Source organism: Cricetulus griseus, chromosome 3 (genome assembly GCF_003668045.3).
Source record: "Cricetulus griseus strain 17A/GY chromosome 3, alternate assembly CriGri-PICRH-1.0, whole genome shotgun sequence".
NCBI classification, from domain to species: domain Eukaryota; kingdom Metazoa; phylum Chordata; class Mammalia; order Rodentia; family Cricetidae; genus Cricetulus; species Cricetulus griseus.
Genome location: NC_048596.1, coordinates 92,534,817 through 92,547,771, shown reverse-complemented (window position 1 = coordinate 92,547,771; position 12,955 = coordinate 92,534,817). Strand labels below are relative to the sequence as shown.

Genomic DNA, 12,955 nt, shown 5'->3' with positions numbered 1-12,955 from the left:
AGAACCAACACAGGGGCAGGTCCACCTGGACTGCAGTATTCTTGAAGATACCTTGGGAAGGGAGGAAAGATGCAAATTGTCCTGACATTGTGAAGGCACCACCCTGCTCAAAGAAATAGGGAACATCAATGTGTTTCAAGCCTCCAGCCCAAACTATAGAAGGGTTGATGTGAAGCCAATTGAGGTGTGGAGTGACTGGGAGTCAGTGAGCCTGGATGTTGATCTGGGAAGGTCAATAAATATGTTCTTATTTCTTCTTCTTCTTCTTTTTTTATTTTTTTATTTTTTTTGGTTTTTTCGAGACAGGGTTTCTCTGTGTAAATTTGCAGCCTGTCCTGGCACTTGCTCTGGAGACCAGGCTGGCCTGGAACTCACAGAGATCCACCTGCCTCTGCCTCCCGAGTGCTGGGATTAAAGGAGTGTGCCACTAACGCCCGGCTATGTTCTTATTTCTTTTAATTTATTATTGTTGCTGTTAATACTCGTGATGCTGGGCCTTATGCATGCTAGACAAACACTGCTGCCACTGAGCTCTGGCCCTCTGGTTTTCTTTCTTGTAGAGAATGGGGTTGGGTGTCTGGATTCTAAATTGTGTATCTCTGCTAATTCTTCATAGGAGAATAACCTGATGGTGAGGGGTATAGTAAATGTGTGTGGTTGCTGTTCCAACCATCAGCGAGCACAGAGCTTGGTGGAAACTTCTTCTGAGGCAGCATAGAAGGGAAGGAGAGGGCTGTGCCAGTGAAAGGAAGTCCTATTGAGTTAGAAAAAGTTCCAGGGTGAAACAGGATCCAGACCTCATGACAAAGTCAAAGGCTACCCATGGAGGTGCCTTAACAGTCATGAAGTTGTATGGGATTAGTACAGTTTTGTTAAGAACAGATTTTCATACAAATGGCAATGCACTTGAAGACACTGTGCAAAGGTTGTGAGGCCTAGACACAGGCCCACAACATGTAAAGAAATGAAGTTTTTTTTTTTAAACCAAAGAGAATACTAAATATAACCACTCACATGATGTGACAGGCACATAGATCTGTCTGTCTGAGGAGGTAAGACAAGGCACAAATCATGAGTGAAGAAAATGGGCATTTAAATATTACCTAAAACGCCTCAGAGATTTTAAGGCACAAATGCCTACTTTCTTCAAATTCATCTTATTTGATGTTGTATGTCTAGACATCAGATCAGAGTGGTGTATGTCAACCAATGTTGCAGGTGAGGCCGGGAGTTCAAAGAGACTAAGTCAAAGGGAACTGAGGCTTGAATGGAGCCAGAGTCGGTTGGGAGACCCCTTTTCTGAAGTGTTCCTCATGATACTAGCTTCGTGGCAAGGCCAGAGCCTTTGGCTTCAAAGGGCAAAGGGACAGGGTTTTGCTTCTTGCCTTTCATTCTGGTTTCAGATTGCCAGGCTGGCTGCAGTCCCCTGTCAGTAACTCCCTGGGTCATGTTCCACTCTTAAAGATGGAGGTAATTGCTTCAAGATGTGGTCCTTTAAGGAGAGAATGAGTTGAAAGCAGATTTCTTTTTTATCAGCCCCAGTCAGGACCTGAGCCTTGGGAAAAAGGAAATGGCTCGTTGCTCTGAGATGTAAACTTTCTTTTATCTCTGAGAAAGGAGATGTTCTTGTGCTTCTGGAAGAAGTTAGTGGTAGTGGTGAAAAGAGAGGGACAGGTGATAATTTTGTCCATTCCTTTTCCTAAAGCGTCCTTCCCCAGTTTCACAGTCCTTCACTCAAGGAAAAAAAAAGAAAAAAAGCCTTTCACGCCCCTCCTCCTCCTTGCCCTCTTTCCTTTAAATTGCAGGCAACCTTGAATAGTTAGGAGCAGGAAGCTCAGTGCTGCTTGGGAGGCCTTCTCCCAGCCCACTCCCTGCCCTCCTGCTGCTGCCTCCCCACATCCATCATGGTAGCTGCAGGACTCTTAGCAGTGCCCAGTGGGTCCTCCCCTGTAGGTCAGGAGGCCTGGAAAGGTTTGTTGGAGCTCCAAGCAGGCAGGTTGCAGCCAGAGCTGACTCCAGTGCTGGGAGTGATGGCTAGCGTGACACATGGACATTTTCCTTAGAGAAGACAGAAGAAAGGCAGCCAGCAAAGGAGATGGGAGAGTAAAATGAGTGGTCAGGGACATCTGGTACCGGGAAGATGAGGTGGCAGACAGGAGCCTAGAAGTATAAGTATAAGTTATGGCTAAACTTTAGACATGGGATCCTAGAAGTAACACTGTTTGTTCTCCCTACTTAGGTGATGGCAGCAGGCAGGCTGTAGGCAGGCAGACATCTTATTGAGGAGTGAAAGGAAGAGGAAGTATGGGGGCAGGGATAGGAGGGAGGATTCTCTCTCTCCCTCTCTTCCCTCCCCTCACATATATGTGTATGTATATGTATTTGTATATGTATATGAAACACACACAGCACACATTTACGTATGCAGAGACAGGACCTAGGAGTTGTTGGTGACTTTAAAGGCAAGGGAGTTCAGAGGGGAGGCTTCTTTAGAATGTCAGAAATTTGATCATGTTTATAGCTCAAGGAATGAGTGCTGATGGTGAGGACGAGATTAAATGCCGGTCAGAGTGCATGATTGATGGTCCTATCCCAGACCAGCACAGAGCTTGGTGGGAACTCCTTCCAAGGCAGCACAAAGGTGAGGGAGTGGCTAGGTCTCAGTGAATGAGAGTCACTAGCTAGAGGAAGATCAGGGGATACCACCAAGGACTACTGGGTAGCTGCCAAGGTAACTGTGACATTCACCAAGTTGTGTGAGGATGTTTGAAGGGCAGAAGTGGGAAGGTCAGTCAAAATGGTGCAATTGAGAAACAAAATTCTGGAAGCATTGCTTTCTCTCTCTCTCTCTCTCTCTCTCTCTCTCTCTCTCTCTCTGTGTGTGTGTGTGTGTGTGTGTGTGTGTGTGTGTGTGTGTGTGTGTGTGTGAGTGTGTGTGTGTGCGCGCGCACGTGTGGGCACATTTGTACATGCGTCTGTCTCTGTCCCTCCCTCTCTCTTTCTCTCTCTCTCTGTCTCTCTCTCTCTTGGGTTGGGGAGGGCTGCAGGGTCAGTGTAGCCCAATCTGGGTTCTCCCTTCACTCAGCCTCTGAGTGCTACGGTTACAGATGTATTCCAACACTCCCAGCTTTCTGGGATACAAAATAGTTCATGAAAGTGAGAGAACCTGACAGAAGATGACAGGTTATAGTCATGTCAGGAGAGAGGGAGAGAGTAAGAGAGAGAGAGAAAGAGAGAGAGAGAGAGAGAGAGAGAGAGAGAGAGAGAGAGAGCACTTTAGACTGGAGAGAGAGTTTGTGTGTATGCACACAAGCATGTTTGCTTCCACTAAGATAGGGATTTAAGAGAGATGAATGAGTTGATAGTGGAAAACTGAAATAAAAAGAATGTAAGTTCAGTGAATGATGGTCGGTTTTTATTGTGTAGCAGATAGGAGGAGAGGTTATTTGACAAGAGGACATTGTGGAGTCTAAGGCTTGGAAGAATAGGAAAGATTTGGAACAAGCACTGAGAGGAACGAGCCAGGGATGTGTAAAGTTTTACCAGGCAGTATTGGCAGATAAACTGTAATCAGATAAGTTTGTATTGAGTTGGATGGACACAATTAAATGACTTTCAGTAGCAATGCTCAGGTCATTAGGAGTGGAAACAAATACAAACAGATTTGGCTCCACCTGGACCCAGGTAAACAAAAACCATCAGGTCTGGGGCAGGGGTCATTGGGGAAAGGACTTTTCTAGTGTGGATATGAATACAAATGACATGACAAACCTCAAAGTACAGAGTGGCCAGGGAGACAAATATTGCTAAAGAAAGTTGATAGACCAGGAAAACAGGGAGTTACTAAGTAACCAGTAGACACAGAAGAAGAAATTCTAGGTTGAGGGAGCAAGAGGGATAGTTGAAAAAGGTCAGACATGAGAACTTAAGAGTTGAAGACTTTGGAGACAAAGCAAACACATTCTGGGTGCAGATGAGGACCTAGTTGTAACCCTGCCTCTGAGAAGCAAAGCCCTGAGGAGCGGAGGTCGGTGTAAAGCTCAACAGAAGGTCTGCAAGCGGATACAGGACGGAACAGTCATTCGCAAGGATGCTGAAGTTCCTGAGGGGACACAGATCGTCTAATGTAGGTAGAAAAGCCACTGATCAAAAGACAAATGCCTGGGGGTGGGGGAGTGGAAACTGCCTTGCTTCTGTATTTGGGAGAATGTGCTGTACCTGAACAGTGCTGCCTTGGGATAAATGTGAACAATTGATGGGAACAGATAGTGGTCTGGAGGCAGGCCTGAGATGGGAGATTGATATTCCGTAAGTTGGGTTGGTGGGATCAGAGTGTTCTTCCTCTGGGATGACTGGGGAGAGGGAAACATACCATGTCAGATACAGCTGATGTTCATGTAGAAGACAGCATTGCAGTTGCAAGAGAGTTAATGTCTGTTGAGTTGTACACTTTAGAGAATCTGGTTCCTAATAGTGGCCAGGGACCTTGCTGGGGCTTGAGATAGGGAAACTGAGCTGGGTTGGCTTAAACTTGTTGAAGACTGGCTGACTTTTTTTCCCCCAACAATAATCAGCATTAAAATTCTCTTTTCTGGTTTTTGGTCTTTTTTATTAGTCTATATTAATGGTATGTAATGGCTCTCATTATGACATCTTCACACCAACTTTCATTTTCATGTTTCTCTTTATGATCTAATGAGTTTTTGAAAAACTTTTTATACAAGTATATGCTGTAGTCCAGTGAGTCTCCCCCCTATCTGGTGCCCTTCCCTTCCCAATCTCTGCTGCCCCTGTAAATTCCCTTTTTTCCTCCACACAGTTTCACTTGTACTTGACATAAGACTTCATGTAGCTATGTAAAATTGAGGTCCCAAACTGAGAGACAAAACGTCTATTTCTGTGATTTACTTAATTGTTTAATATGATTATTTCCAGTTCTTACAAGTGACATATAGTTTTATGTCACTTAAGCTTTATAGCTGAAAGAAATTTTCATTCTGTATATGTACACATTTTCTTTATGCATTCATCAGTCAGTGGACATCTATGTTGGTTCTATGACATAGCTATTGTAAATAATGCTGCAGCAAACGCAGATGTGCAAAGATCTCTGTTATGTGTTGACTTGAAGGCTGGCTTTTTTGAGTTCATGAACTAGAATGGTAATTGTTCACAACAAGGATAAGTCAGGAATATCAACAAAAGGCTTCAAAGAGGTGGAAGCACTAGGGAGCCAGTAAAAGCTTTATTATCATCGAAATGTAATCAATTAAACAACCTCAGGTTTCCAATTAAAACTTGAGCATGTCCAACCCTAATGTCCACTTGGAATGTTAGCATGGCCAATTCAAACACTGGTGTAACTAATTAGGATGGCTGTTGCTACTAATTACAGCACTGTCCTCATCAGCTGCAACATTGGTGTGACTAATTACAACCTGAGAGTTTAAATGACTAGGGGGACTTGACAGTGGTGAGAGCAGAGAAGACTTAGATACACTGAGAGGCTTTTAAAGTTCAACAAAGCAATGTCTGGAATGCTGATCCCTGGACAAAAGTGCATAGTTATTATCTTAAGATCGTCCAGCAGCCCACAGGGATTGTGCTTTCAACTGTCATGTTCTAAGTGTTGACCTCTGGTACGTGTTTAAAAGCCCATGAAGTCCTACCGAAGACTCTTTTTCTTAGATCTCAGCACTTCAGAGTAATTGTCCTTATGAATTTTACTTTGTGGAATTGTCCTTTTGGCTAGGCAGCTCGGAAACTGTGTATTTATATATTGTGGTTCACCCCAGTTGTTTGCAGTAACTTACCAGTTTTCTACTAACTATAAGTATTCCTTCAATGTCTTCATTTACCTGCTTTTAACTTTTATAGTTTTTTTTTTTTTGTGTGTGTGCATGTACAGCACAACACATATGTAGAGGTCATAGGAAAACTTCAGGTGTCATTTTTGGCCTTCCACCTTCTCTGAGACAGGTATCGTCCTTGTGTATATCAGATTAGGTTATATGCAAGCATTTGTGGACTCTTCTGTCTGCGTCCAATTTTGCCATAGTAGCATTGGGATTATAGGCATTTGCTACTATGCCCAGCTACCTACTACATAGGTTCTAGGGATCTGAACTTAAGTCCCCACACTTGAATGGCAAGTCCTTTATCCACTGAGCCATTTCGCTAGCCTTGATATATTTTTAACTGGAAATATATATTTTGAAGACTGCCTCAAATTAGTTTTAGAACAAGGCACGTAGATGCAAAGATGGAGAGATTAAGAGAATGAAGTACAACACAAAAGATGGAAAGAGGGTGTAGAAGAGAATGAATGATAAGCAGGGAGGATTAAGAACATCTTACAAACTTCAGATACTCAAGGACAAGAGACATCATTTTGGTGTGTCCTCCCACCCAGGGAAGACCTGCTTATAGCTTGCTCAGCCTCAACAACAGAGTTCTGTGTTGTATTTCTTCAGTGAAACCCTGCCAGTCTAAGTGGACATCTTCTGTGCTCAGTGAATATTTGTTAACTGCCCTTTTCAACATTTTGTTATTTCTCTTTAAATTCTTTGATTCACAGCACACACTTTTCACCCCAGCTTGGAAAGCAGAATGATACATCCAATAGAAATGAATTCTGAAGTCAAATAGGTGATAGTTTGCAAACTAACTTTGCTTATAGTTGGCATTATTTCCTTGGCTAGCAGATTTGCTTTCTCTCCCTGGGCCTGTTTTTTCATCTGTAGAATTCAGATACCAGTATTTGCTTCCAAATCCCTGGGGAGGAGTGTTAAGATGTATGTAAAAGCAGCCAGCAGTCTTTGCTGTAAAGGAGGCAGTCAACAAACCTGAATCTGGCATTATCTTGAACATCTCATCTCACTGATTCCTTACTGTTAGGTATCCCATGGTTCTAATGCTGTAGTTCTGCCCTGTCATCCAGCCTCAAGTCTGGCTGACCAAGAGGAGCCTATTGCCTTGGTCCAGGGCTCAGAGGAGCTTCTAGATACTGAGTCCAGTTAGTTTGTAGCCAGATTTATCAGGGACTAGTGGCCTTATGGGTGAGTTTAGGGAAGCGTCTGTTCCTAGTCAAACTCTTCTATGGTTTGATTCATCATGTAGGACAGTTTGAGACCTATGAAATCAGAGACCATCATTCGATGTGCCAAGGTTGGGTTGCCTGAGATGACACACAATGTTCAGACCATGCAGGAGGTTGTTTCCTTTGCAGATTCTCTTCTGATTTCCTTGTAAGTCCTCAGTGCTAGGACCTGTGTGGTCAAGGGTCTACCATGAGTCAGGATTGTGGCCACCAGGACAATACCATTTGCTGATGAGAAAATGTATTGCTTTGTACTGCTGGAAAAATTTCTGGTCCTTAATAATGCTTCAGCAGCCGTCTTGCCTATATCCTCTGTTGTTTCCATTTTATGTTTAAGAAGCGTGTGTGTTTATGGCAGGCTTGGTGTCCAGGAGCTGGGGTATTTGGTTGTTAGCCATTGTTCTAGTGACAGCAGGACTAGAAATAATGTGCCTGGTCTTTTCATAATCAGTAGAGAATGAATTTATCTACATTCCACAGTAGCCGGTTATAATTTTGGTATAGTTCAGGGAAGAGCCATCTCTCAGGAATCCACTTTATACTCTGACTTCTCTCTAGATTTATTGTAATGATGTCTTATGTTGAGATGTGTGTAGAAAACTAGACTGATGTTTGATTGTACCCAGGATCTGGTCTAGAAATTTCTATTTTCTAAAACTGTGTTGTCAACATGAAGTCATATTCATTTGTTCTGATTAAGAGGGCTTGCTGCTTAGCCTTGAAAACAGAGACGGGAAATGTTCATCCCTTGAAAGTGCCCATTCATTTTCTCTGAAAATAATTAATAATGGTTTCTATGGAGAAATATGTTTTTTGGGGGAAATGTCTTTCAAAGCATGCTGGGTGATGTCAGGGGTTGTGCTGTCCCCAAGTGACCTGGGGTCAGTCAAACCTCTCCTAACAGCCCCATGGCTACTATGCTATAGTCCCCACCCTGTATAAGGCTGTATAAGACACAGTGTAGATGTTGCCTCATGTGCTATGGATGGAAATGCTGCTGGCCTTGTGGCCATGGTGGCTTATGATGCTGAGATCCATTTTTGCTTATAGGAGCTGCTAAGTCGCACATCTCTGGAGACCCAGAAGCTGGATCTGATGACTGAGGTGTCTGAGCTGAAGCTCAAGCTGGTTGGTATGGAGAAAGAGCAGAGAGAACAAGAGGAAAAGCAGAAAAAAGCAGAGGTGAGTGAGTGCGGGTGGGGCCTGTATTGTATTAGGCTCCTGGGCCATCTAGTCAACTCCAGTCCCAACAGCTGCTGGGTACCAGGAATATTCACGTACTGGAGACACAATGATCTGTTTAATACCAAGTTATCAGGTTTTGCTGTCGCTGCACATTTCAGCAATGCCCAAACCACTCAGTTTTGGCTTTAGGGCTCTGTCCTCAAACTGCTGACAGGGATGGAAAGGGAAGCAGTCGAAAGGGGGAGATTAGACACATATGGGGGGACATAAGATGTCTTTTGTGAAAACTAAGGTAGTGATAACAACAGGAAGGAAGCCATCCCCCCAGCAGGTCTGGGACAGTTTCAGACACACGTTTCATTGCTCACATGCCCCAAATTTGTGTGCTTTTTTTTTCCCCCTCTTAACGGGTCATGTGGGTGAGCCCACACGCAGACCATCTCTGAAAGAATGTTTGCTTGTTTTGTTTTTCAGGCTCCATATATCATTGATTAGAATTGCCAGAGTCTATTTTGGAAAGGGTTTGGAGAATTTTAGGCCAGGAACACCTTTTTTTACAAGGAACAGCATGTTTTAACTTTAGACAATCTCATACCTTGCATTGTGACACATGGAAAAAGGTAGTTTGAAGTTAGGGAAACCTTGGCTTGTTTATTGACTGATCTACTTCAGTAGTCTTTGGACTTCAACAAATTAATTATATAATTTGTATGAACTTCAATTTCTTTATCTATAAAAGTATAATTAACGTGTTCAAGACTGAATAAATTACACATGTTGAGTACTTACCAATAATGACTTTGTTAAAGACCAGTTAAATCACAGATGTTGAGTACTATCATGGTTTGCAGCACTTTGTAAACACTTGGTTTCTATTCATTTCATTCTATTTAGCTCTTCCAAAAGGCAATAGGAGCTCCTATTAAGAGTGCCAGCTGTTGGATCTCATTGCTGGCTTTGAATCACACTTGGATAGTCCCTAGCTTTGAGATCCTGATGGTTAATTTAACTCCCAAATCTCCAGTTACTCTTTTTTGCTTATTTATTTCTTTAAGATGGTGGTAGTGCTTGCTACACACTAGGAGAACTTGTGTGTGTATCCTGTAGCCCTTAGCTTAGTGTGGGCCATGTAGTAGTAACTATCTTTTATGATTCCTTACTGACAGTGTTAGTCACACTGACAATGGAAAGGTAGACTATGACACATCACTCACGTGCTGCAAAGTTCACCTAGACTGAAAGCTGATCTATGTGGATGGCTTCTTCATTGTTGTAGGGAAACAGTCAAATTTCCGTGGTTAGTCATTTTATCAGTGCTCTAGGGTGTGTGAGCATACATTAGGGGCTCAGGTAGAATTCAGTGAGCTCTGTGAAGGGTGTAAAATTGTCAGAGACACAATTTAAAGTCATTTAGTGCAAGAAAAGGGGTGTTGTGGGGGGAGAGAAAGGAGTTGTTAGAAGACAGAACTTGAGAAATCTAGGGTTAGATCACAGCATGATTAGATTCAGACAGTCTCACCATGCCTCTAAAAGTCCCTTATAAGGCCGTCCTTGACTCTCTGTTTGCCTTATTCTTAGTGAGGCTGACCCTTCATGACAAAGATGGCTATCCATAGCGCTAGACCGGCATCTACAGATATTCTTTCTTAACAGTTCCAGCAAAAGTTGTAGGGTCATTGTGAGTCTTAGGCCTTACTGGGCTTGGCACTCAGGTGTGTGAGTATGAGAGTCAGTTCATTTGTGAAGAAAATGCAGAATTAGTGTGGAGGCAGGTAACTCGGTTCCTTCTTGGGGATTCAGGAAGGAGGTGAATTTGTCCTTCTGTGATATGTGCACTAAAAACAGTCACTTCCCTGTTTCCTTGCTTTCTTCTCTATAAGATTGTTTTTACACTTCAGCAGGCTGTTCATTCGTGAGGCAACCTATCTCCCAAGCTCCTAGCCTCCATCCTACCAGATCACTGCCCTTCCTAGTTGCCAGTACAAATATTAGGTTTCCATGTGGAGGAATTTTGTAGGCTGTTCAAACCTGTGAGAGGCAGTGAGCAGCCACATGACCTGAAATGCATTCCTCCCCTCATATAATTGAGCATACTCTACTGGTCTGCCCAGGACCTCGGCCTCCGTTGGAAGCTATGTGGAGCACCACTGGCTAAATACCATAGGAGCTGCCTTACTGTTGTCGTGTGATGGAAATATTTGAGTGAGACATTTTGCTAGCTCAGGTCACTACTGGTTAAGAATGCATGAATAAAGGGAATGCCTCTTCCATTCCTACCTTGCAGGGTTTTTACCAGTGAATGCTTGTGCCCAAGACTGAGTGTGGTTTACAAAAGGCAACATTTTGTTTTTCTTTTTTAGATAGGCAGTTAGTGTTTGTCACTATGTTAAATACTTTCCTTGTTGCTGTGACAAAATCCTTGATGGAAGCAAGAAGTGAAGAACAGTTGTTTATCAGCATCATTTTATTATTATTTGGCTTTTGAGTCAAGGTTTCTCTGTGTTGCCCTGGCCATCCTAGAACTTAGTCTGTGGACCAGACTAGCATAGAACTCAGAAATCTACCTGTTTCTGCCTCTGAATGCTAGGATTAAAGGTGTGCACCACTGCATCTGGCTTATTATTTATCTTTGACTCACGGTTTATGAAATACTGTATGTCATGGTAAGAAAAGCAAAGTGAATGGAACTCCATCCATAGTAGTAGGAGCTTGAAGCATGGCTCGTTTACTTATCATTAGATCAGCAAACAGAGAGCTCTCATTAGAACCAGGGTTTGGTTCAGTCCTAAGTAACCCTCCAGCTAGAATTCACCTCCTATATATTTCAGAGCCCCCTAAGGTGGTGCCACCATATAGAGACCAGGTGTTTAACTATGTGAGTCTATGGGGGGCCTTTCACATGTAAACTCTAGCATTGCTGTGTAAAATGAAAATGAAAATAAACTTGAAGAAGACAGATTTATTTATTCAGTGATTCAGACTGGCTTCACTGCAGTGTGGCAGAGAAGGTTGTTCAAGCCATGACAACTAAGAAGTAGAGAGAAATGGGAAGGGGTTGTAGCAAGATGCATGTCTCCATTGACACACTTTCTCTAAACTGACCCTACCTCCTATGACTTCCCAATCTTACCTTGAAATTATGAACTTATCCATCGATGAAGTTGTTATAGCCACCAAGATCAAGTCACTTCACCCAAAATCTCATCAACAAAGCCTTTAACACATGAGCCTTGCTGAGGCATTTCAAATTCAAGCCATAACACTCTCTTCATGCAACTGGGCCATTATCCTCAGATTCAGTGTTTCCATGAAAATAGGGTCAGTTCTTTACAGAACAGAACACACATGGTTCTGATCATACCATCAGTCATGTGGCTTCACTCAGCACCCTGCCACTTGTCTCCTTGAGTTGTATAGATGGTTACTGGTGGCCTGTCTGTGAGACTCGGAGGTTTGGAGGTTCTGGTTTCCTGAGATGTAGGTGAATACAGATGTTTGCTTTAGTTTTCCTCATTAGCCTTTTATAGTATTCCCGAGTCATTTCAAGCTACTCAAGGTTGAAATAATATTAAATTTATTTCTGAAAGGCAGGATCACCGTAGAGTGACTGACAAGAGAAGTAAATACTAGAATTGAGATGATGAAACACAAAGTTTCAGAGACAGAAGAAAACCTCTGTGTGGGACCCCAGAGCAGAGGCATTTTAAAAGCATGCTGGTCGGAAGGATCCTCTGAAAGGGAGGCTGAGACCCTTCACACTAAGGTCCTGGGAGGGCACCCAGTGGGTTTGAGCAGTTGTCAGAGTCCAGCTAGAGGAGACCACAGGTCCAGGCTGTAGGATTATCTCAGTTGATTGAGAACTAGAAATAATTTTCAGGATTTTCTGGCAGAACACACAGTGCCTTACGACATACTGTTTTCTTCCTCTGTTCCATACCTGAGAAGGCAGAAGTTCTGACCTCTGAAGTGGAGCAACCAGAATGGTGGACTTGGAACACAGAGCAAGTACAGGGAAGAATATATTTCCTCAGAGCTGAGTTGGCCTGCTGAGGAGAATTTTAATGTTTTTGTTATTGTTTATTAATTTGTTTTCATGTATATGAAAGGAACTGCTGAAAAATCCATCAGTTCATAAGGATGTATAACAAAGGCTCTCATAACACCTGTCCTCCAGCCAGCAGACAGGATCTGTGCTATCATATCAGTTTGTTTTGTAGTCTTCCAGAGTTATCTTATGTAAGGACAAGTGACATGTGGATAGATGGACACACCACATGCATGCACACAGACATACAGACACACCACATTTATATACCCACACCACATGCTCGCATTCACATACAGACAAATCAAATACATATAGACACACACATACTCACATGCCACATGCAAACACATACTCTGCTTCCTCTATTTTCATACTTTTCTTTTTAGAAAAGGAATGCTCTTACACTTCTTTTCATGACAAGAATAGTAAACAACAAGTAAACAACAAGCCTTGTATTTATGTTTGCATATTTTCTAACACCTGACTATACCCTAATGTAGTTAACAAAGTTCTTTTTTAATGGACATTTAAATTGTTTCCAAGTTTTTGCTGTTCTATATGATGCTGTAGTAAATAATCTTATGCATGTGTGAGGCTCTCACAATGGAACAGATAAGCCAGGG

The 12,955-nt window shown here is 42.6% G+C and overlaps 1 protein-coding gene across 2 annotated transcripts in view; it reads left to right on the top strand.

Annotated features, from left to right (window-relative positions):
• The window catches only part of Ppfibp2 (PPFIA binding protein 2), an 81,196-nt gene that overhangs the window by 25,314 nt on the left and 42,927 nt on the right, over positions 1-12,955 (top strand). For both annotated transcript variants that reach the window (XM_035442296.1, XM_035442295.1), the window contains exon 4: positions 8,150-8,281. In XM_035442296.1, the coding sequence (XP_035298187.1) occupies positions 8,150-8,281 (132 nt within the window). The remainder of the gene's footprint in view (positions 1-8,149; positions 8,282-12,955) is intronic.